General features: G+C 42.9%; 2 protein-coding genes and 1 long non-coding RNA gene across 3 annotated transcripts; all 3 read left to right on the plus strand.

Moving 5' to 3' along the window:
* Positions 1–10,299: 10,299 nt before the first annotated feature.
* On the plus strand, positions 10,300–20,009 carry ppp1r26 (protein phosphatase 1, regulatory subunit 26). The gene is made up of 5 exons (XM_068706623.1): positions 10,300–10,468; positions 13,814–17,060; positions 18,833–18,947; positions 19,151–19,239; positions 19,413–20,009. The coding sequence occupies exons 2-5, from the start codon at positions 13,885–13,887 to the stop codon at positions 19,420–19,422; spliced, it is 3,390 nt and encodes a 1,129-aa protein (XP_068562724.1). The 5' UTR covers positions 10,300–10,468; positions 13,814–13,884; the 3' UTR covers positions 19,423–20,009.
* Positions 20,010–20,134: 125 nt separating this feature from the next.
* Positions 20,135–23,072, plus strand: mrps2 (mitochondrial ribosomal protein S2). The gene is made up of 4 exons (XM_068706624.1): positions 20,135–20,190; positions 20,426–20,530; positions 20,627–20,747; positions 22,088–23,072. Exons 1-4 carry the CDS (start codon positions 20,166–20,168, stop codon positions 22,632–22,634), a joined length of 798 nt encoding a protein of 265 aa, XP_068562725.1. The 5' UTR covers positions 20,135–20,165; the 3' UTR covers positions 22,635–23,072.
* Positions 23,073–23,568: 496 nt separating this feature from the next.
* Positions 23,569–25,307, plus strand: LOC137869304 (uncharacterized). Its single transcript, XR_011102273.1, has 3 exons — positions 23,569–23,637; positions 24,268–24,362; positions 24,834–25,307. It is a non-coding gene; the product is annotated as an uncharacterized lncRNA (long non-coding RNA).
* The last annotated feature ends 598 nt before the right edge of the window (positions 25,308–25,905 follow it).

Genomic DNA, 25,905 nt, shown 5'->3' on the forward strand with positions numbered 1-25,905 from the left:
TCAGCTAATTGTTTTGTTTTTTTTCGGCTTGCAGCTTTAGTGTTTTGATGAACTTTGCTGCTGTTTTCAGCAAGTTAGCAACTAGCTGTTGAACATAGTCGGACATTTTACCGCTAAAGATAGGCTGACCGTATTTTCAAAACCCCCAAACCATGGAGCACAGGTATGAACTTATGCATGCACCCATCAGGATGGGGGACAGTTATTTCAGGGCACGTTCGACTGTCCCGATCTTTTATATCGCCATTTACGTCGTGTGACAAAGTAAATTTAAGTGTATACCTTTTTATTTGTGTCTATTTTTATTGTGGTTAAAACCAGGACTATTTGGTAGTGAGTGTTGAAGTGACCAGGACAGTTTCATGTTTTACAGATAATTGTTGGGACCACCCAGCTTGGAATCGGGACAGCGGACGAACCGCGGCCGTCTGGTGACCGTGGCTGAAGAGCCAGACTTATATCCCTCAGGAGTTGCTGGAGACCGAAACTAGAGCTCAAAGGAAAGCGATGGGGTTTGGAATATTTATCAGGTCGCCAGAAACGCAACTCCAAATGAATGCTAATGTTTGCTATGTGTCTGCTGAATATTTAAATGAGCAAGCTTAAAACATGTTCTTAGTCCACTCAACTAAAAGGGGGGAAAAAATGACTTTATATGGAAAAATATGTCAGTGATTACAGACTGTTCTGCTGTCCCCATGAGCACAAAGAAGCAGTTTAAATTCATGTCATGATTCAAGAACATTATTAGGAATTAATTTACCATAAAAGCCAAACAGAGGGGAACTCAGAACTAGCTCTAAATAATGCAAAGTTAAAAAAGCTGCAGTTGCTACCTGGTTAAAGGAGACTTGGGGGCTTTTACATTCTGCTGTTTTGTATTTTCTTTTGAATTATGGTTATATTATGCAAAGAGTCGCAGCATAGATCTACTCACAGAATGTGAGTGCATTTTAAACTACTGCTCTCACGTAATCGCTGAGCACAGACACACAGAGAGGAAAACGAAACACACGAAAACACACACACACACACGCACACACACACACACACACACACACACACACACACACACACACACACTCACACTTACTCCACCACCAGCCCCCAGTGTGACATGCATATTTTATAGACAACCTTTCACTCCAATCCCAGTCGTGAACCCGGGGGAGCATTCTGGTTAAAAGTCACATCGACTAGGCAAACATTTTCTTGCCGGCTGCCAAGAACTCAGCAGGATGTGTGGTAACTTCCATCAGTGTTCATCTTGATGTCTTACTGGATCATACAGGATCTATGGAAGTGACAGTATGTTATAATAGAACAGTGTTAAAGCATCTTTTAATAGAAGATAGGTTAAGTCTGTATATGTTCTATATTACGTTTAGTGATATTTCTATATTCTTTTGCATCTTTGTAATGTAAATATAATTGTAGATTTCTCAATTTTAGGTTCATGTATATTTTTTGGAGTGATGACCAAATTAGCATCCTTGTGGTTGCTCAAAAAAAAAGAAGAATAATTCATTTAATTGGCGGATATGAAGACTCAACATAACTTGCCAGCTTTTGAGTTACACACTGGAGTCTTTTCATCACAAGAGATGTGCATAGTGTGGCCTGCATGTGTTTATCAGGGATCCTGGCAACACCGTTCCTCACCGGGCCTTCAGGGACAGAGGAAGGATTGCACATGATGTCATCCTTACTTCTAATGAGGTTGGATGTGGTTGTAAAAGCCCCAGAAGAGGGGTTACCAGGAAGGAGAAAAAAAGAGAGAGAACACACAGGGGGCAGCATCCCTTTAGGAGACACATGGCTACAGTTTGAAATTCAAAAAGTCTCCCAAAGGCACGAAAAGGTGTCAACTGCTAAAAGCCCAGAAGATCGAAAACTCAATTTTCACTTCAGGAACAAGTAACCTTTCTGAGTAAAACAGGTGAATGACACTTATATCCAACAGCTAATGGTTTCTCATGTGACACCAGTTCTATTACATGCAATTATATCCCTCTGCTTCCGCAGCACAAAACAAAACAGTCCAAACGAACAACGGCTCTCTCGATTTTATTAAACATTCGCTAGAGACATTGCCTGCCTGAGTATAACGGCATTTTAATTCAACACTGATGAGTAGCCATGCCGACACATTGGTTGTGCAGGGGTTTTAAGAGTGGAGGTCCAGGCCTTTGAATCCGTCACCTCTATGGATGAGACACGTCTTCTTCTAAAAACGCTTGGCACCAGCTCGACAACCGCATTAGTCCTGCCCCTAATTTGGATTGGTCCCTCCCCCCCCCGGCGACACTCATGTGCTCGATAGTTTTTGGACCGAGAAAAGCACTGTATCGCGTCACGACGCCAGGCGAAGCCGCCAACTCTAACTCAGTAGAGTGGGCGGATTCAAAGCTCTGGCAACTTGTAGTATTTGGACGCAACCGACGTTGCCTCAAGAGACGTCACTTGAGGCAATTCGTCGGACCTCACGAAGCTCCCTTCTGGAGCCACAAATGGCTTTTTATACAACATTTTTACACACATGCGCTCCCAAAACCTGTAAACGGACAATGGTGGCGAAATGTTCTACACTTCCACTTTACAGTAGGAGATGTAGACGTGCATCTCTCTCCACTCATTTATTCGGGGGTTGACACCCGTCTGTAAAAGCATATATAGATACCAATAGATATATCTATTTTAACACTCTAAAGAATGTATTGAGAACACAAAACTGATTATTTTGACTTCGTTACTATCATTACATTACATTACATTACGGCCATTTAGCAGACGCTTTTATCCAAAGCGACTTACAATTCAGTATCTATCTACACACCGTAGACGCAGCTACGGGAGCAATTCTGGGGTGAAGTGTCTTGCTCAAGGACACATTGACATGAGACTAGTAGAGCAGGAGCCGGGGATCGAACCGCCGACCCTCTTAGCCACGGTCACCCCCACTATCAATACCAGGTGCCTGCTTTCTTTGGGGAAAAATGCAACAGTATGTATTTCATTCTTTCTGCATGGAAAACACCTTGACAGGAGAGAGAGAGAGAGGATGCCATTCCATATTGTGGAAAGGAATACCGTTTGCCTTGTGTACTTTTCTTTGATGCAACGTTTTGTTTGAGCTTTTAAAGTCACTTCCATTGTGCAGAGGAGAAACCCTTCTAGCTCAGTGCAGAAATGCAGATGATCCACTATAAGCGCCATCCGACACCAAATATTAATCATATTCAAATGGCAGAATGAATGAGTCGTGGAAAAACTCCCGAGTGCATTACTGCCATGTGAATTCCATGACAGGAACTCATCATATCAGCATTCCCTATGGAGTGGAGGCGTTGGAGGCATCTCTCTCTCTCTCTCTCTCTTTCTCTCTCTCTGTCTCTGTCTCTCTCTCTCTCTCTTTCTCTCTCTCTCTGTCTCTGTCTCTCTCTCTCTGTCTATGGAATATTCCATTAAGCAGAGAAAAAGGGGGTTGAAGGACAGCTGGGCTCAGCCAACCTGCTGAGAAAAATTGAATGTACTTTCTCCACCAATCAATACCCCACTGTGTGGAGATGATAGAGAGTGGTTGGGGTTAGAAAAAGAGTGTTTATGTGGCATGGCGTTGTCCTCACAGCTCTGAGGGTCATCCCTCACTCCGCATGTGCAAACGTTAGATACAAAGCATTAAATGTTGGGTAAATTAGCCTTTTATCTTTCCATTCTCTGGGTAACCTCCAATGAAGTATATCATGTATGCATACTTTTGATGACCCCCCCACTATCGACTCTTTTTCATCCAGTCTCCGAACGCATTTGAAATGTCAGGTTATTGTGGTTCGCGCTCCACAGTGATGGATCATCATCCTCCCACGCATGTTCAACCGCGGTACACCTGATCATCACATGCCCATACTTTCACATGCTTCGTATGATTATAAGAAGCCCAAAATGGACTGAAAATGAAGTCCGATCCAAAAACAGACAATGTAAACGAGTTTTTTAAAACGGCTGCTTGTGAGCAAAGCACCGGTTTTGCTGCATAAACACAAAGGCTGTCTCCGACGTTGAGAGTGAAAAGTGGTTTATGCGACGCGGCCTCTGTGCGACATTGCAGAGCAGCATCAGAATGCGCCAGCCAGGAACAGAGCAAGGACGTAAACTTGTAATAACGAAGAAGCAGTGAAAGCAGGAAAGCCAAATAGAAACGGGACAACTGCTCATGTTCACTTGTTGGTCCATAGCAAACATGCTGACAAACACTATTTCCCCTAAGTGGGGTAGAACAAATTAAACACGGCACAAAACTCAGAGCTGAATGAAGCAGATTTCTCCCCATGATTGTGTTGGCATTTTTACAAAGTCATTTGCAGTTGCCGTGGAGAATGTCAGCAAAATACTAACTCTGAATTTTTACAAGTAACAAGTTTAATTTCCTGAGGTGACAGGAAGCCTTTTTTTTTTTTTTTTCATCCCTAACAAGATGAACCCCAACTCTGCCGTCGGGCTCGAGTCTGCGCTGTGCGTGCTTTCGCGTGAAGAGGATGTCAGAGATCAGTGAATCGCTGAACCGTCCTCGCATGTCAGACCTGACAGGCAAAAGCATTGTTCGCTTCACATTCGCTCCAAGAATAGAACACCACAGGAGATAATACGAGCTGCCAGGATGTAAATCAGACAGTAAACATCATTATGGGTTGTGATTGAAGCTGCAAAAACAGAATCTATATGGTCTTTAGGTATCTTTAATATGTATTAATGCGCCTGCATAAATGGCATATTCAGCCACCGGGCTGTCAAAGTATTCTACTTGAATATGTATAATGTTGGCTATTGAAATGCAACATACGCTCACAGGGTGTCACACATCTGCCAGTTAGCTGGAGAAGCCTGACTAACATCATTGTTTGCTTGTTAGCTCTCTGAGTCCAGATATTGGTGGATAATTCCGGATACAATGCAAATTTGTGTACGGTAAGAAGTGCTCCATGGTGTATCTGCTTCGGCTTAAATATGCAGCTATTTCTTTACTTCTTTTTTTTTTTTAACACAAACCATCGCTGGCCCACTGTGTTTGTGTGTGTGTGGGTGGACCTGCATATGTGCATACATGTGTGCTGAGTGGGAAGCAGGGGCACAGCTAGGGTCTTGGCTTTCTCTCTGAACACCATCTTCAAGCCTTTTCACATCTCATTGTGAAACCTCCGCTTTCCTTCTCTCTCTCTGCAGCAGCATCGGGCTCAGTCCTTTTTCCCCCCCGTCACCTGTCACTATACTGTATGTTGTTTGTGTCCGTAGATGTTCTCTCTCTCTCTCTCTCTCTCTCTCTCTCTCTCTCTCTCTCTCTCTCTCTCTCTCTCTCTCTCTCTCTCTGCCTTCTCTATTACTGTTGCCTTTGGTATTGGCTCGGCCCAACCCCATGTAGGAAACAGCATAAAATGACAGGTCTACTAACAAGCTGGAGCAGATACCCGCACCCTCCTCTGAACGGTTAACCTTGCAGAGAATGCCTGTCTGCCTGCATTTGAACTTGCAGAGTCTTCCTTTCCCAGACCACCAGCTCCGAATGCACAGACGCACGAGCAGCCAGACGTGCGCACTTTCAGGTTATCCGACAGGCACATTAAGAAATATAATTACCCCGCCGATTGGCATTTCGAGCTGTGGATCAGTTTAATTTTTGGTTAATAAACATCAGCCATCATATCAGGTTGTCAAGCTCCTCTGAGGAGATGATGCAGGATGAGAGCAGACAAATTAAGATTGAACTTTGTGTTGTAATTAAGCCTGTTACTTTATTACCTTTTCTCCCCATTTGAACGCCACAAATACTGCCAAGAAAAAAACAAAACACAGTGGGTCTCTGCTGCCCCCTGTAGGAGCAACGCAAAGAATTATAACTAAAATATCTCTGAATGTCCCCCTGGAGAAATCCAACTTCATGTTTTTAAAGAAAACACCGATGATGGGAATGTTTTCAGGTAATAAAGAAACGTTCTAATGACTACAGATGTTCTGTGGAACATGAAGAGCATAGAAAAAGAAGAGCCTTTTTTAAATACGTGTATGTTCACCAGCTCCCAGACTTATAGATATGTGACTCTAACCAATGAGTTATTGATGATTATTGTATTGCATTTTGTATTTATGTTTTATTTGTTTTCGTCCATTTGATTTGACCTGTCCTCTTGCTGCACACTGTGCATATATTCTCTGTGGCTGTGTAAAAAAAAAAAAAAAAAAAAAAGTATAAAGTACACTGTTTCTGTTTTTACAGGACTACACCGCCATCTGGTGGTATACATCGCAGGCACATCATTTAGCTATGCTGTGTTTAGTGTGGATGGATGTCAACTTGAATTGCTTCATTATTTGATCGAGGCCCAGATGTGGAAGCCCTGCAGAGCGGATGAGAAGACCTATTGATCGAACCCGTGTGTTCGTGTAGAGCGCTTCATGCAGACTGCTTCAGGTGCATCTCAAGGCGTTTTACTTTGTATAACATGGGAATTAGTACAGTTTTTACTCCTGAAATTCCACCAAACGATGGCCTTAATTTGAACAAGCTTTTACGAGCTCTCCCAGGCTCACTCGCTAATGAGCACACCGAGAGAGGTGGCCACATCGATGCAGACGATTCCCCACTCAGGACTGAACTAATCTAATTATAATGTCAGTGTTAAAGCAGTTTGAACTATTCTAGTGTAATTGCTAACATTGCTTTTAATGTATGGCCCACCCAGGAAATCCTACAGGTGCTAGATTTTCTTTGACAGTTCCACCATCTTCCTCTAAAATAGATTAATTATATCAATATTAGACGGTTTTCCTGCAGCAGTTGCCCCAACATATTTGCAAGGTGTTAAGGATAGATTAAAATGTTGTGTGGTGGTAAAAGTTGAATTTCTCTGGTCATCTTAAATGTTCTCATATTCTTGCACTCCGATGCCGCTGTGAGCAGGGCTGCTGTCCGTGGTGCTGAACCTCACTTTTCCCTTTTGGTAACTTTTGTGCCTGCGTGGCCGACTTCCCGCAGTTTTTGGAAAAGGAGCGTCAGGAGAGACGTAGAGAGAGACTGCTCTGTATTTCCATCACGCCTTTTTGTTTTATTAGCAAATGAATGCTGTCGGTCTGAGTCCTGACGTGTGCCTCTGACGTCTCTTCAATTAAATTATCACCGAGTACCAAGAACTGCAGCGCATCGCCTCCTCGTTTGCATGCAAATGAAAAACGCCACAGGAACAATGCAATGGGGGCATTTCAAGGTCCTGGACATACCAGTGTGTTGTAGTGCCGCTTGTGTCTTTTCACCGCCATGAAAATGGGACCAATTTGTTCAGTCACATTTCCATCAGGGCAACTCAAATCACCCTCGTTTCTTGCTGCGAAACGGAACAGAGGATCCCACACAGTATGCATTTAGAACGGTGCAGTTACTGCCTCCTTGTCCTCAATACTTTCTTATGGTCCCACAAATGTGTCTGAAGGGACAGACGGCTCAAAACACCATGTGAGCCGAATATTGAAATCCCTAAATGCCTGAAATATATTTATTTTTCCATGTCACTTGTCAAAAGATTATAGGAATAGTCGGAATTCCATTTTTCTATACTTCAGTGATCCGTGATAGACTTTTGGTGTCCGTCCTCATCCATGTTTCCACCCGGCTGATTCTGCAGGAAGGTAAAAGAACCACCTGTGAAGAATTAAGAGATAAAACAAATAAACCCTCACCTAAATGGCCACAGACTGCTTTTCACACTATTGAATATAACAATATAATCTGAAATTCAGACGACATTAAAGTGACTTTATACTCTGAATGAAGTGTGATCACAGAGTCACACATTGGCAGCGTATAGCACACCTGTTCAGCTGTTTCAGTATAACTAAACTGTAAATGTCTGTTTTTGAATCATATCATACACAACATCAGACCCAGGGAATTAATAAACTTCATGCATTCCATTATTGACCTATCAGTTCTTCTTTTAATCTATAGATAGATTTATATATTTGTTAAAGTGACAGAGAGGAAAAAAAGGCATGAGCCTAGTCAGAAGTCGAGACACAGGATGAGGATGAGCAGAGAATGTTAAAATGATGGATAGTGAAAAGTTCAAACGCATCCTGGAGAAGTGCAGTGAGATGTCAAAAGGTGAACTGAGACCGTTCAGACCTGAGGATTGGGATCGTGTGGATCGTTGCACAGCATGACAAAAGCCCCAGCGGGAGTGAGTCACTCTGTTACTTTTACTAGCTTGCTGTAGTAGATTCATACTGACCCCATCCACAGTTTTAGTAACTGGTGTCATCAACAGTAAGTCAGCCAAGAACTGTTTATTCAAGTGTTTATTCAAGTGTATATTATTGTAGCCTAAGTGTTGAATTATCAATCATCTTTGTCAAAAATGAAGAGAAGGGCAACATTTGACCTGCAGGTATACTTTAAAACATGTAATGTTGACAAACTAAAAAGAATCCTCTAGAGCTGAAACAATTAATCTCAAATTATTTTGCTAATCGGTTTAATTCAGTCATGTTTCCAAACAAAAATAGTAAAAAAAACTTCCTAAACATTCTCTGGTTTCAGTCTCTCAAATGAGAGGATTTGATGCTTTTTACTGTCATGATTCATTTGAAACTGAGTGTTTTTTTAGATTTTTGGACTTTTGTTCAAACAAAACATTAACATGTTTGACATTAACTTTGGTTTCTGAGAAGTTGTTGTTTGACAGTTCAATGTCAATACAGTTAATCAGTTATTCAAATGACTCGATAATGAAAACAACAGTTTGTTGAATTTGAATCAACATATTAATAAGTACACTCCGCTGTGTGACTAACAGCAAACACAGGAGGCTTACAAACAGAAGGCAAACAGCCAGACACTTTGATGGATAAACAGCCTCTCGAGACGCAGTGCTGCTTTTCGGGATCAGACGAAACAAACCCCCCGGAAAGAAGCCCATCAAGCTGTGGCACACTCTAACACACACTCTATGGCAACAGTCCTAAATCACAGACGCATCATAAAAGTATAAAAAGTGAAGTGCATCACGTCTGTTCTGTATTCTGAAGCAACAATACTTAAAACTGTTGACTTCCTATTTTTTATTCAATGATACACACTGTGTATCAGTGGACAATGCACACAAAAAAAATCTGAAATGCATCCCGAATTTTATTCCCATATCCCAATATAACTATTTATTTCCAATAAACAGGGGCATGACCAGAGGCTTTGGGTTAGATGTGCCGGACCTGTTCTGTGTCACAAATATTTCTTTATTTAAAAATTTTTTTTTTACAAGTTAAGATATTGCATACAATGCAATGCTTTAAATCGATTGATTCATTCAGGGTTAATGAGAAAAGACAGTGAGATGAGTCTCAATATGGTGCAGGATTCAGTCATTCAGTATGCAGGTGTTGACGTGTCCAACGGCACACAGGTGCTTAATAACCCCCAATATGTAGAGCAACCTTCAGAAGAGAGTTGCTTTGAGTTATGTGACTGACTCATCAGACACAACTCTTGAGGATTAATATTCCATAAAGTCAAAGTTGGGAATCGAATAACAAGACGGACAACATTTTAAATATGCCTTTTAATTAAATATATTTGAGCGACTAACAGATGTGTGACTTCAATGTTCTCTAAGTTTAGGCTTGCGGTGTATCTGCTTTAGTAAACCTTGCATAGATCACCAATATCCATTTAGATTAAGTCACAGGGGGGCGAACCCTAACTGAATGACAACATGATCTATTTATTCTGGACCTTGAATGATATTTCAATGTCTGCAATTGAATTAAAAACACACCCACACATACACCAAGTTGATATGTATGATAAGTATGATAAGTTGATACGTTTGGATGGAACACATTGGGCCTGTTTTAGAAGTATAATACAGATATTACAGAAACAAACTTTAATATACATTCACTAAGTCAATAACTAAATAGCACTGAATATTGTATGGTGGTATACTTTAGGATTGTAATTCCAAGATAGTTCAAATACTGGGAAATAAAGTATTTTTAAGGTTTATTGGACACTTAATCGTTCTTGGAAAAACCTGTTTTAATGTATTAATGCAGCATTAACTTTTCTAAATTACATACATCTGTGTGTTTTTTTTGTATGTAAAACGTGAACATGTAAAGCGTACATAAAAAAAAAAAAAAAAAAAAAAATGCCGTTGTCAAATTTGAATGGCTCCATGCTTGGCTGGACCAAAGGGTTGGACTTTGGGTTTTAAGGAAGCTGCTGGCCCGCCCGGCAGTCGGAGCGGAGGGGGACTCGACTGCGAGGGCTGCAGGCGGTGTTGTGTGCGAGAGAGAGAGAGAGAGCGAGAGAGCGAGCTGGCGACGGACACCGAACTATCTCCACGACGGCTTTCCTAACATCTTATATCAACGCAGCAACGAACCCTCTCGTTCTGTAGAGGCGGCTTTGTGTCACATATGGGTGAGTTAAACTTGTGCACTGTGTGTGTTTTTTTTTTTTTTTGTGTGGCTGTGTGGAAGAAAAGACAAAATAGCCGAGGCTAGGAGGGTAAGCTGTGGCTCAATACAAAGGCTTTCTTTGCCGGAGAAAATGCCGGGGCTGCAGCAGCCGAGAGGCCCGCCTGTGTCTTTCAAGTCACCGACTGCTAGCCACGGTTATCCCTCCGATGTTCCACACCACCTCGCCCAATTCCACCATAAATGTAACCACGTTGTTTTACGTAGGAGTGTTTACGGACATTATTTACGTTTTAGTGGTGTATCGCGACCGATTTTTTTTTTTTTTTAATTATTTGACAACCATGGCCGGAACCCGAGAAACATGGTTGCTCTGCGGAGTCTCCTAACGCTGCACGCCGGGCATCGGTGCAGTCCGCGCCGCTAGAGGGTTACGAGGACAGCCGGGGTTTCTCCCCTGCAAACCAGGAAAGCGTCCGGGAGGAGGGACAATACGCGCAATTACACAGTCGCTTATGTAATACAGGAATATGCTACCTACTCATTTTTTTGGCATGTGTGGTGAAACTTTCTTCGTACATATGATATGTCAAACAAAGTTGGCATACGACTACGTTATGCTACGTTTTTAGCTCGGTTTATGCGCTTCTCGGCGGGTTTTTTTTTTTTTTTTTTTTTTTTTTGCAGCTGGGCGTCTCTTCGTGACCCATCATGGTTTCCTGCAGTTAGTCGCACTTTTACACCAGGTTTATATATATATATCACTGAGGTGGGGACAATGATTAAGAGTCGGACGTATGTCTCTTGCTGTCTCGTAGCCGGGTTGTCCGTTCCCCTGCAGGGTGCATGTGGAGCTGGAAGGGAGGATTTACGCTACATTTGGGGGGGTTAGGTAGGCTAAGCGAAGGCGACTTTTTAACGGGTTTAATGTCCGACAGCATGCTCTGTTCGTGGGGGTACAGCACCGGCTGTTACACCGTTCATCTCTGGACAAGTCTCGCTGTAGTATTAGGTTCAGGTGCGACGTTACCATCCGATGTCGTTTTGAGCCTGCCAGGTACCCGTAGTTTACGACTCGGGCGCAATAATCGTGTTTGAGTAACAGAACACAGATAATTGTGTTTAACTTTAAACTAATGCAAACAAAAAAGCAGTATGGATGGTTTTAAAGGACAGAACTTGAAATCTATCCACCCATTTGTCCAAAATTAAGATATATTTACCCCAGTGGTGGAAAGTAATACATTACATTTAGTTAATATCATAGAGGTACAGTTTAAGATACTTTATCTAAGTTTGATGTCACCAGTTATTTTGCACATTGATGCATCAATGATTATTAATCTAATAAAGCAGGTGTCACTCCTCCTGCATACGGAGTATTTTTACTTTTCATGGTTAAAGTTCAGTTTGCTGACGATACTTTCTGGAACACAATTTTCATATTGCAGCTATATTTGCATAAAGTATTTGAATACTTTTTTTTTTTTTTTTCAACCAGTGACTGTAGTCCAGCAGCCCAGCCTGCTCATGAAGTGACAACCTTTCCATATTTATTCTGTATTGCATTACTTCGTTGATGTGTGTGTGTGTGTGTGTGTGTGTGTGTGTGTGTGTGTGTGTGTGTGTGTGTGTGTAGTCAAATCTGTCCGTCAATGAGAGCTTAAACAACATCCAATGTAGCCCTAGAACACACACAGAGAGAGAGAGAGAGAGAGAGAGAGAGAGAGAGAGAGAGAGAGAGAGAGAGAGAGAGAGAGAGAGAGAGAGAGGTGCTGAGGGGACAAAGGCAGATTGGATAAACATGATCATTTGACACATTTAATTTGAGTGAATTAGGGCTCATTTGTGTCAAATCCTAGCCGTTAGCCTGCCACTGCCACTCTGGGTTCTCCTTAATGAAAGGAAGGACGACCCACAACGACCCGTAACATCAGTTCCTGCTCCTATAATATCTGAACAGTAATCATTTGGAGGATGTACATTTACCTGCCTGGCTCTGTAAATCCATATCCGGTGTTCTCAAATTAACACAAAGGTCTAAGGACCCACAGGGGCGTTTTTGAAAGAAAAATTTTTTTTTGTTATTTGGATATGAATTGTGTTTGAAAGCAAATCTGAGTCACTGCAAGATTATTAAGTAAGCTGTACCAGAGAAGTCTGCTTCTTTTTGAACATGTTTCACTCACTGCCTCAGCCAATTCATAAAATAGGAAAACAGAAAAACCACGCCCAAGAGTATACTGTGACTGTGTGTGCAAAGAGGAATGGAATACTGTTATTTTTTGTATTATATGTGCTACATTTAAATATATTCAACACTCTAATCGCAGCTTGAGGACAGCCCCAAGGCTGGATCACTAACTGGACAATTGCCCCCGAGGTTCACTGTGTGGTAATTACATTGCGGTAATTTGATTAATTGCAAATTTATTTGGTAATACCTTTTTACTTAATCAAAGCCCCTGTCTTGTTGAGGGGTGTCAAAATAACTTTATTGAAATATTTCACTTGCAGTTTGTTTTACCAAGGCTTGACTAAAAGACAATTCATTTACTTTAAATCAACTAGAAGCAGCTACAGAGCTGGACCGCCCCCACCAATTATGTTTGTCATGCTCCTACGTTTTGGCTACAGCCGAAAGACCTGAGGTTAATTCCCATAATCCATCAGAGCCGTGATGAAGTTCATTCTTTCCCTCAGTGGGACAGTGAAAGTCTTTCAGCATCACTGCCTCCTTTAACTTTTATTAGATTCCTAGTCTTGATCCTGTTCCATTTAGGTGAGACATTACTTTTATGCACTTGACTTAGCCTACAATCACTGACTTAGCAATTCTGTGAGCTTGTTTTGGGTCAAGGGACCAAAACGGGACTAAGAGACTTGAAGGCTGAAACTGTGAGGAAGCTGCAGACAGCGTACATGCTTGTACACGCAGCCATCTCCAGTCTCCCAAATAGTCCTCAAATATGCAGCACCATTGAGATTGAACATGATAACGACATACGGCCTTCAATGAAGTACTGCAGAATGGTCACGTTGAGTTCCTCCACAGGATGGCAGCAGAGCTCTTAAGTTGCTGATACTGCTGCATATTCAGGATGTGTAGCTGTGTGCAAGCATATGTATTCTGAGTAGGTGTCTCCATGAGTGTTGTCTACTCTGATAGACCAGGGTAAGTGAAGGAGAGGAAATTAAAAGATAGTCATAGATTCAGTGGAAGCTGACTATATTCATAAGTGGATACAGACATTCATACATGTGGACACAGAGTGAATAGTAATGTTTTGGGATATATGGGTCGTGGGTCGTGCCTGTCACTGATTCTCTGTTTCTGTTTTCTTCTCAGATTGAACAATGTGAGTGCGATCGGAGGCAGCTGCACTCCAATGGTCGAGGACCTCACCCCACTTCATTAGAATGTACTTGATGAATGTACCTCCTGTCGCAGCAACGCCAACAAAATGGAGAACATGTGGCCCACCTGGGGGCTATAGCCTTCCGATCTGCTTCAATGACTCCGACACCGAGCTGTCCACCAGAGGCACACCCATCTCAGATAAGGTCCAGATGATCATAGAGAGCCTTAGGAGCACCCAGTCCTCGCTCGAGATGGGCGACGAGATCGAGGAACATGTGCCACCGGGACACGACGGTCATCCCCAAGTCTGCAAGGTTGCGATGGGTTCTTACGTGGGCCAAAAGTGCATAACTAAAGGTCCCACCGAAAACCGACAGGGAGCTGTTACCTCCCCAATCGACCACGAGAGCAGTGACTCTGACAGCGACGCTTCTGTGGACAGAGGAATTGAGGAGGCTATACTGGAATACCTGAAGGAAAAGGACGATCACAAACGCAAGGCGGAACCGTGCTTAGCCTTTCTCCAATCATCCAAGATTCCCAGGAAAAGCCCACCAGTTCCTGAGGATTCCAACCAGATCTCTGACAGCAATACCTTTTTGATTGCCAGTGGCCAGTTTCCAAAAAGTATGGATGCTGAGACTTCCACAGCACCAGCTGGTATACCTATAAAAAAGTACATCAAAAACAGGGCCCTCCTAAATGACAACGCAGTTGAGAAATTGGATTCTTATAAAAGTTTAGTCTTGCCCAAAGAGCAGACCAAGCGGCTCTCTAAAACAATCGGCCTCTTCGACAAAGTGAAGTGCCCGGTCTCCGTCAAGGTGGAGGAAGAGTCAAACGACTCCAGTAGTGACGACGGCATCGAGGAAGCCATTCAAAGATACCAGTTGGAGAAAAAAGAGCAGCAGAACAAAACGGAAACGTTCAATCCGCATGCCTTCAATGAAGAGTCCGACTCCACTAGCGATGACGGGATTGAGGAAGCTATTCGTTGCTACCAGCTTGAGCAACTCAGGGAGAAGAGTGTCCTGAAGCCATTCTTGCACAAGCAACAACCCTTTACCAAGTCATTGATGCATGCCGTTGGAAGTACAAGCACGGAAAACATGAAGAAACACAGACTGAGAAAGAAAAGGACCAGAGCAGAGAAAGAAGCTAAATCTGTTCAACTTCCTCCTCCTCCTGTTTTCATACCCAAGAGTACACTGTTGGAGCGCTCGAATGGTAAAGGAAATGGACTGCTTTTGTTTCAAGAAGATGGTTTGAAGGAGCAACCTAGCCCTGCCCCTCCAAAGGTTAATACAACTGTGGAGCTCATGTGTGCTGAGGCCATACTGGACATTTCAAAAACTGTCATGCCAGAGGCCTTCCATCACAGTGTGGGCCTCAGCAGCTGCACTCCTACCGAATCTTCCTTGCAGTCGTCGCCTCCTGACAACCGCCCAGACGAAGAGAGCGACGGCACTTCCATTGATAGTGAAGATGGGATAGAGCAAGAAATCCGGAAGTTTCTGGAGCAGAAGGCCCAAATGCACAAACAGCTGCCCGCCGCCGCGACTCAAGAGCCTCAGCGTGGAAATCGACCGGAGAAAGCAAAAGTTGCGACCCAAAAGAAACCTTCAAGATTGCCTTTGACACAGAGGACAAAACACAAAGAGGGAAAGTGTGGCATTCCCAACGCGTCGGGGACGGACAACAACGTCAAAGAAACATCGCCTAGACCTTCACCTGAGCATGGACACGAATCCCAGAGAAGTCAAACGCGCCCAACGGCTGGATTACGCAGGACGGAGCAGAGTGGAGAGAAAAGCAGCTCACTTGACAGCGATGAGGATCTAGACAACGCTATTAAAGACCTGCTCAAGACAAAAAAGAAGTCGAAGAAGAAAACAAGAGACTTGAAGCGGAAATCAAGGCTGTGCCCCAAGGATGAAGAACCACAGCTTGGAAATGCTTTAGAGACCAAAAGGTTTAAACCTGATCCGATTTCCAAGCGCAGTCTTTTGAAAAAACTAGAAAAGAGTAAGAATGACATGAAAGACGAGGCTGGACTGAGTAGACATAAACTTCCTAATAAGAGTCAAGAGCACGATGATCTACGTGACGGCGAACCAGCATTTGGGGGTCAAGACGCCCCGTTGCCGCACAATACTCGGACTACTCTTGAGATAAAGGAAGACAGCAGTTCAGTAGACAGCGACGACGGCATTGAGCTCGAGATCCAAAGGTTTCTGGCCGAAAAGGCCAAAGTCTCCACCGCAGAGAAAAGTAAAGATGGAGATGTACCGAGGAACGGTACCGTCGAGGTTTGTGCAGCGCTTCGAGGTGAAGACATCAAACGGGAAAATCAGCTGGCTGAAATTCCAATCATCAGTCCTCTGTCTGGACAGTCTCCTCCGAGGAGTCGTCCTCTTCCAACGCCGCAAAGTTCGCCGCCGGACGTCTCCGCTGACGTTGCACAGTCGCGTCTGCCGGCGGTCCAGTCCTGCAGCCCGAGTCTTTTGGAACCAGCGGACGGGGCGGGGGCCGCTCGAGCCGAGCAGTGGAGGCCTATCTCCGGGAGAGGGGACGGCCAGGACGTCCCCCCGCCGATCGAGAGGGTCTGGCCCGGTGTGAGTCCTAACATTGCGGAGTCGATCAAGTGGCGCCAGAGCCTCGGACTCCCGGCGACCGACCCCAGGACTGCCGCTCGAACTGCGTTCCATATCACTTCATCTAAAATCAGCGAGACTGCATCAGGAACTCCATATCACAGCGGGGGGTACAAATCACAGACTCCAGCCCCTGTTTGGTCCTCCGCAAGAACCAGCAGAGCACCTTTCCCCTGCTCTGCAGAGACAAATGTGAATACCAAGTTCAGGTCCCCCGTTTTGAATCTTTTGTCTACGGCCAGGCAGCATCCAAGGACACCCTTTGCACGGAGCCTTGCGCCGGGCCACAGATCCCAGTGCCCTCTAGAAGGAGAGACGGAGAGTATGGTGCACATGTCTAAGGACAAGAGTGTGTTTGTCGAACTGGAGTCTAATAGGACCAACCACGTCCAGGTTCGGAGCAGGGAGAGGAGCGAGGGAAAGGAGAAAGCGGAAAGTGAGATAAAAAGAGAAGACGAGAGCGTGAAGATAGGCGATAAACGAGTGCATCTAGAAAGATCACAGGAAGAGTTTATAGATGAGACAGATTGTGAGTCAGGCAGCAGCAGAAGTCCAGAGAAGAAGCAGGGCTTTCCCACGTTGTAAGTATTTTCTTTGGCCTCTGTGTCCCATAGCATCATAAGCCAATTTTCTACGAGTTCATTTCTTGATTGCTGATAGATATAATGTAGGTTATGATCGAGCTCATTCCTTTTTATAGGCTGGAAGGGAATGTTTGTTTATACGATAAAACAAAACAGGCATTTAAAAAAAAAAAAAAAAAATGTGTTTGTACATTTATACGGCAATGTAACACAACTTTTAGTTTTGTGCTCTAAAGGTTAATTTATATCATCATCAAACCTTTGAAAAGCAATACAGCGACATGATGGCACAAGAGGGCAGACTGCATGAGTAGTACCACCATCAACACACAGAATATTTATTTGCAGAAAACGATATCATCCTAATTATCTTTCAGATTTTACGTATAAAAAAAAAAAGAAGTGACCACGAGAAATAACCTCAATATGACAAAATAAAGATTCACGGTGAGACCAAATGCTCAATTTTGATGTATTGTTTGAATTTACCAACACAAATTAGCAATGTTTACCCGAAAAATACATGGTGTTATGACATATTTTACCTAATTTACCTGTGATAATGTAGGTTTACTTTAAGTCCTTTTTATGTGCAAAGGTTAAAAATGTGTTATTAAATGTGTCCATACCTGCCTTCATGAGGGCTTATCTGAATAAAAGCCAGAAAACCAAACGTACAGCAGATGATGTTCATGTTCTTGTGTTAAATCTAAACGCAGAACGCAGCAATATGGCTAAAATGTTCTAATTACATTTTCTGTAACATTACACATATCAAGATCAAGGCCGATTCTCCTAAATGCTTATTTGTTAGATTTATAATTTTAAAAAAAAAAGACCAGTCAGATGTTAACTAATCCAGCATAATACACTTTACCTGGCCAAATTCTACCATGTCTCACTGTTTAAAACATGTCTCTTCACTTCCCACCCTAACCTACGTCTTCATGTCATGGCCCCACGCTGCTGAAGCTGACGATAGTTCCAGAAAGCCACAGGTTGAGGGAGTCCCGTCTTAACTTTTTCACATGAAGAGAAAAGGCCAGGGAACACTTTAAACGGCATCATTTGTAGAACAGCATTTGTTACCGGAACGTATTCTTTCTCGGCCACCGTGGCGATATCGTATCATTTGTTGGTTTAAACTCACGGGTGGGGAAGTTAAAGCTCCGTCGTTGGTGAAAGCCACCGTCACAATCTTGGATTTATAACCTCTCTTCTGACCCGAGTGTTCTGGTCCACAGAAACCACATAGTTACTCCTCTCTGTCTCCATACGCTTGATATTTAGTGTGTTCATTTCTCTGTCATGTTGAAGTTTTCTTGAATTTCTTATGTGGAAAAAAAAAAAAAAGCTATTTATTTTTGTTTATCAAAAAAAAAAAAAAAAAAAAAAAAAAAGTTACCGAACATGCTGTGCATTGCCAGGTTTTGTAAATATTTTGTAAGAAGTGTTTCTTTTTTTTTTCTTTTACTCTTTCAGAAAGAAAAAAAACATTTGCTGTGTCTTTTAAGTGCTTCTGTGTAATAAAGAGTGGAATCCGAGAGACAACGGGTCTTCCTCATCCTCATCCTCATTAATGATGTACAATAGGAATGCTGATCGTAGCGCTCCCGAGCTGATGGAACACCTCCCCGTGTTTCATTCACAAGCTGCGTTCGCTGGCTTTAAGACGGACTTCGGGGTGAGTCATTAGAGCCTGAAGTCCTCCGTCTGACGTGTGTGTGTGTGTGTGTGTGTGTGTCCGTGTCCTGCTTTGCCTTGCCCAGGTCTTTGTCCAGTGCCATTGACCCTGGCATCACCTTCAGCCCTTGCGTAGCTCTTACCACAGAGGAGAGAAGCAGGATGTTCACCAGGAGCTACCAGGCTGAGAAATGCAAGAAGGTACAACTAGAGACGACTTTCTGGTGCAGTTCACTCTGCGTCCGTTATTTTGTCCCTTTTTATGGTGAAGCTAGATATTCAGTAGAAACCTCTTCACCGCCACCAATGGCGAGGGACCTTGTCTGTTCCTCGCCATCTGGCTGTTTTGTAAAAAGTTGTCCATGTCCAGAGAGTGTGAAACCTGTACTACGCAATGCTTGCAGGGGCTTCCTCCTCATGGTGGAGCTCCAGTGAAGAAGAAGAAGGCTCTGCAACGTGTCAAAAGAAGGCTTCAGTTCATGCCAGTGAACAGGTGTGTGTGTGTGTGTGTGTGTGTGTGTGTGTGTGTGTGTGTGTGTGTGTGTGTGTGTGTGTGTGTGTGTGTGTGTGTGTGTGTGTGTGTGGGGTCTCCACGTTGAGTCATCAGTCATATAAAAACCCAATCATCCAATTTTTTCATCTTTTTTTTTTTTTTTTTTTTTTCAGAGAAAAATGAAGCACCCAGCATAACAGAATACAACTTAATTCTGCATTTGAAACACTCATGCAGATACTGTTTGATTTTCCATTACACGGGTTGTTGAGTATTTAATGTAAGATCATATTTTTGCACTTCAAGAGTGTATGTTTTATGTCAAGTTTGCGTTTAGGTTTGACGTTGCAGGCTTGTGCCTTTTTTGATTTCTTTATTTTTTTTTTTGCATTTTTAGACGGCGCATACTTTTTGAGTTGGATTTTGAAAAAGGAACGTTTTGCCCGGGTTGGTAATGTTGCAGGTTCAATATTAAACAGATTCTCTGAAATATGTAACGCTAAATGAAAGTTTACTTAGCAAATTATGGGCATTTCTTTTTTTCCAATTTTAGACTAAAAGATAAATTTTTCATGCTGCTACTGAATAATTAGTTTACTGGTGGACGGGTATTAGTTAGTTGCTGTTTTATAAATATCATTGTGAATTATTATATTCTCATATTACAGCATTTCTTTTTGTAGCAAGTATTAGTTTCAAACATTTGTTCCATATGAGGAGTTATAACTAAATAACACGAGGGTGTTGTGTATTTGTTTTTCAATAAAGTTGTGAAGTTAAAAAAAATAAAAAGATCTGGCGTCATGGGTATTGTAGTGTATTACGTAAAACTGTCACGACAGAACCACAACTTTACGACGGTCCCTGAACTACACACGCGCAGTCGCAGTGTGCTGACCTTCTGTGGTGCTCCTCCTGAAGCAAGCATGGCTGCGCGGACGCTAACGAAAGGTATCTGCTCACAAGTGTTTCTAATTGTCCGACAGAGTAAGTGTTTGAATGTCGTGGGTGTCCGTTACACAGTGTTCTACCTCTAGACCGGTTGTGGTATTGTCCTGGTTGACGCGTATTATCCTGACAGTTTGGTTAGCTAACGTGTGTAGCTAGCAGCTAGCAGTTACTTACTCGTTACAAGTTTAATGTCCGGTGCCTTTTGACCGATGCCCACTTCGTGTCTCGCGTTCAGGGCTTTGGGGACTACGACCCTCTGCTGGTTACCCGTGTGCTGCGCACCAGTACGCCACTGCAGCGTCCATCAAACCGACCCAACTCAACGTCGACGATGTTTCAGGTGAGCTCGCGGATGCACAACAAGCAGGAGACTCGTCATGTTGTTGTTGTTGTATTTAAACCAGACTTCCGTCACTGTCGTGTCTCCTACGCGCAGACAAAGTGATGACCCAGCCGCTGGAGAAGCCGGACTTCTTCCGTGTGTCGGAGCTCTTCTCGCTGAAAGACCTGTTCGACGCCAGAGTGCATCTCGGCCATAAGAAAGGCTGCAGACACAGGTCGGTGTGCTTTAATGCTCAAACGCTTTGTTCAATGCATGTCTGCTCTGTAGTGACGTGCAGGTACGTACTCTAAATATGACATACCTACACACTTCAATAACTATTAAAAAATATATATTTAGTAACATTGATGCAGAGGAAAATGCATGATGATGACGCAATTGCATTGATTCCTTTGAGTGTGAGGGACAAGGCTGCAACAAAAGGTTGTTTTCATTATCAAGAAATCTTTTCTTCAATTAGTAGATTCTTGTTTTGGTCTCTAAAACGTCAATGTCAAAAATACTGAAATATATATTTTTACAATCAAAATGTGTGTTTTCAAGTTCTTTATTTCTCATATGTATAACAATACCAGTGAAGAGTCGTTGAAAATTATATTTTTCCGTCCAACAAAGCTCATATAATATCTATAAAGAACTTGTTTTGTCCGACCAACAGTCCAAAACCCAAAGATATTCAATTAAATTGTTTTTTTTAGCCCAAAATCAGAGGGTTTTGCAATCTGTACACATGTGACATCCTCTGTCCCGGGACCCTCACATCAGAACAGGAAAAAACTCCCCCAAAAAAAACAACCTTTAATGGGGAGAAAAGAGGAGGAAACCTTAGGGAGAGCAGCAGAGGAGGGATCCCTCTCCCAGGATGGACAGAAGTGTGATAGATGTCATTGTGTACGACACAATTTACTATCCCATTAAAAACTATTGTAAAGCAGCAAATCCTCCACCAACACCAATAAAGTGTGGCATTTATGCTCGAGAAATTCAAAACAATATTCTGGTTAATGTTCTGTCGCGCGACTAATCAATAAGTCAACAAATAGTTCCGTCTCTAGTGAAGGACGTGAAGATCTACCCGACGACACACAGAGCAGGACGTGACCTTCTGATTCTGTGCTCCGACGCGTTGATTTGAAATGCAGAGGAGTAAAACTGTGACGCCTCAAAGTCACCGTGAGCCGTTCCAGTCTGCCACACACAGACGCTAGAAACCCTGTTAATATCCAGCTACATAATGTCCCCATAACAGTGTATTTATTTACGTGTAACAAGCGTTTTCTTCTTGTTGTTCACGATCCAAAATGTCACCTTTTCAAACTAATAGGAAATCCGGTTGTTGCGGCAAAAACGGGACAGAAATAAATCAGTTCTCTTCCATTAAAGCACACAGTATTAGTCCTAATACTAGCTCTGTGTTACCATAAGTTTGATAGAGTTGACCGAGGACAAATCAATAAGTCAATATTCTACTGGAGGGATGAATGTGACCCTCTTTTGGCCGCAATGACCTCTCTATTTTTAAACCGTAAGCCGAGTTCTCTTTTGTTTCTCTAGGCTCATGGAGCCGTACCTCTACGGCTGCCGTTTGGACCAAGACATAATCGACCTGGACCAGACCGTGGAGCACCTCCAGCGAGCCCTGAACTTCACGGCCCACGTGGCGTACCGCGGCGGCGTCATACTGTTCGTCAGCCGCCGGCGTCAGTTCGTCCACCTGGTGGAGAGCGCCGCCAAGAGCTGCGGCGAGTACGCGCACACGCGCTACTGGCAGGGCGGCCTCCTCACCAACGCCCCCATCCAGTACGGCCCGGGAGTCCGCCTACCGGACCTCATCGTCTTCCTCTCCACGCTCAACAATGTGTTCCAGCCGCACGTGGCGATCCGAGACGCGGCCAAGATGAACATCCCCACGGTGGGCGTGGTGGACTCCAACTGCAACCCCAGCCTGGTGACCTACCCGGTGCCCGGGAACGACGACACCCCGGCCGCCGTGGAGACGTACTGCCGCTTGTTCAAGATGACCATCAACCGCGCCAAGGACAAGAGGAGGCGCATGGAGCTGCTGCACGGCCTGTCGGCACCGGCAACGCCGAGCTCGTGACGCGATATATTCCTGAATATATGAGACATTAAAAGAATAAACGTGATGCTAGTGTTCAGAGCTGACGTGTTGAGACTGGACTGCCGTGCATCTTGCTCTTTAATGAATCTAGTTCCTGTGACGCGGTCGTCTTCTGGTTCTCATTTAATTAATTGCTAATCATGCCAATGTCACAAATATTTAATAGGTTCAAAATGATGATATTTTGGACAGAAGGCATACAAACCACGGGGCGGTTACTCTAGTTCTTCCTCCAGTCCTTAAGTTTGTCCAAATGTAAATGATTATCACTGACTGAACAGTAACTTATGTTTACATGGACTAACATAATGTTTATTGACATTCTAAATCAGACACTTTCTGTTACATTCATATTCACGATCTCTGTCTTGTTGCCACTGTGGTGTATTATTAAACAAAAGGCCTGTTTGTAATTTACCAGAGCAATAGAACTATTCTATGTATGTCTAAATCCTAAAGATTATTCATCTATAATCACATAAACCAACAACAAGCAGGAAGTCCTCGCGTGAGAACATGAAATCAGAGAATGTTGAAAAATGATTGAACGGATGAATCGACCTGTCAGCAGTAGCAGATAGATTTTATTTCATCGACTAATGGTGCCTCAGTTTGTGTGCTGCAGTCTGTTTGAACATAGTGCTGACATGGAATTTATATCTATATGCAAGAATACAAGATTTAAAAAAAAAAAAGATGTGCCTTGTACTTCAAATCTCATTAAATGTACTTAAACCCCATTAATGAACTAGTCTGCCATAACCTCCCTTATCTACTGTGTAGTTAAAAAGCAAACAACGAAAAATAAAGGAGTCGCTGAACTGCAGAAGACTGATATTACCTGCGGTGTATAATAATATATGACGCTTATTTAATCCACTGAGGGCGGTTCGCTAAGCAGATGAAGTTTGGTCGCTGTCGGTGTCCGTAGTCCTACACGTTTTCCTCTTCACCAGCTGGAAGGCGCTGCAATGACAACACGGTGAGTGAGAACGTGCGACTTCCTGTGAAGCCCGTGACTTCAAAACCGTTCCGTTTCATTTCGAGTAGTAAGCTACATATTACTGATACCACCAGGGTCACGTGTTCCAATATTTGCGTAAACTAAATGCGGATTTATTGGCAAATTTCCACTTAGTTGTTTAATGTCTGTTTAATGTTAATAATGTATGTAATATACATCACAGTCGAGGTTTACTGTCACATAAATACTTATAGCAGGTGTTTGGTTAGTGGTCTCCTGGTTGCCTTATATGGTAAACAACTACGGCTATTTTTAGTTTGAAGCATCTCAAGTTCACGTTCACGCTGACATCACAAGTTAAGTTCCATGAGCCTTTATTACCGGGCGTCACTCTTGTGATGGTAACGTTGAGGAAGAAGCTTCCATGTGAAGCGTTTAATCATGTCAGCAACCGTACACTTTTATTCTTTATTATTATTATTATTATTATTAGTTCACATTTGTTGGGAGTGAAATGTTCAATTAATTCCTTATTTTAGTCAGAGCTGGCCTCAGCAGATTTGACATAATGTGGGTCAAATTAATTTCTCATTAAAGCATCTTAATGTTTATGATTTGTGTCTTCTGGTGCATTGGTTGTTCACGCAGGTACGCGCACAGAGAGAGAGAGAGAGAGAGAACTCGCCGCGTGGCTTTGGCCTCACGAGGACATCTGCTCCCGTACATTGAGAGGAGAGAGAACGGTAACCGGTCCTCCTTAAAACGTTAAAACACTGTAAAGCGGGACACGCGAGGCTTAATATTGCCCCTCGAGACGCAACTCTGACTGCAGTGTCTCTGTTGTGCAGTGAGCGGGCAGACAGTAAGTGACTGGCTCATGATAGCTCAATTTCCGCTGTTTTGTGGACTTTGGGTATGGAACCGAGCCAGATACTTAAACTCTGTTTACCTCAAGGTTGTCGTTGCACGTCATCAATTTGTGTTTTGTTGGTTTCTGCAATGAGCAGCTGCAGGATTATTATAAAATGCATTTTGTAAAGTTCTTTCTCAGCAAACCCAAAATCTTCAGGTAGTTCATCATCAAGCCCTGTTCTGTTTATCTTGAGAATAATCTAAATGTGCACTACATCCATAGTTGAAGCTAATAAAACACTTGCTGAGGCTCAAAACAAGAAGCGTTAACATCTTGCCTTGATTGTTTCCTACTGATGAAGGTCTTCAGCATCTCGAGGCCCCCGCGGTTCACCTTCTGATGGACCAGAGGAACCCGTGGAGCAGCGCCAGAGCTGCTTGGAGAAGGTGAGAACTCACGCTGACTTGGCACTTTACCAGACGCCCCGGGCGTTTCCTATCCTCTCGTCCTGCATGTCCCTTGAGGCGTTGCTCTCAAGTGGAGCCCGTGTCGCGAGGTCGCAGAGAATAAAAAAAAAGGTCGACATCAGCATTCAACACTTACAGCAGCAGGGATATGGAGTGATGTCGTTGACCCACGCGTCACTTATTGCAAGTCGGTAAAAAATGGAAAGAAATTGGAAACGAACATAATCTAATTGTGTGTCAAGATAGGAAAACACTGGTGAGATGTTTCTTTTTATCTTGTGTGATTTCTTTCTCTTCTATTTCTTTTTATTATTGCTCTGAACCCTCATGTGAGTCTGAAATAAAGTTTAAATTGAATAAAAAGGTCAGATGTAATTGTCTTTTATTTAATACGTTGGAAACATCAGACTGTGGACGTCCCTTGAATCTCATTTCAGTGAGATATAGAGACTTGTTTTTAGACAATGCATCTTCAATATGTTGTTATTTTTCACTTATTCCATCGGCATATTTTTTTTGACTTATTAGAAGCAAGAAAAACACCTTACACTCACTTTTTATCCATGAATACCAACTCAATGGAAAGGTCCATTTTCAACGTGTTAGATGTACAATGTACACACATATAGCCTACAGTAGCAAAGCTGTTTCATTTATTGTCCGGTTTTTGCGACTAAAATGTTGGAATATTTCATCAGCTGTAGCGAGTTATGAGAACTGTCTCTGAATGTGTCCAGCTGACTCACGTGATCAGCTGTTTCCTGTTATTTGATCCCATACATATAACTAGGTTAATGACAGGTCATAGGTCATTGACTCATATCTGTGACATTAAAACACAAAAGCCAGAAGGAGTTATGTACGACTGCTTCTACAGAGGATCATCACAGGTCACCTTCAGTAAAAGGATAAAGCCGTTTGGCATCTCTGATTCACTTTGATCTATACAGTAGTCGAAGAAGTAAT

The sequence above is a fragment of the Cebidichthys violaceus genome, unplaced genomic scaffold, assembly GCF_023349555.1.
Source record: "Cebidichthys violaceus isolate CVI_PGR_0920_01 unplaced genomic scaffold, fCebVio1.0.p SCAF_12, whole genome shotgun sequence".
NCBI classification, from domain to species: domain Eukaryota; kingdom Metazoa; phylum Chordata; class Actinopteri; order Perciformes; family Stichaeidae; genus Cebidichthys; species Cebidichthys violaceus.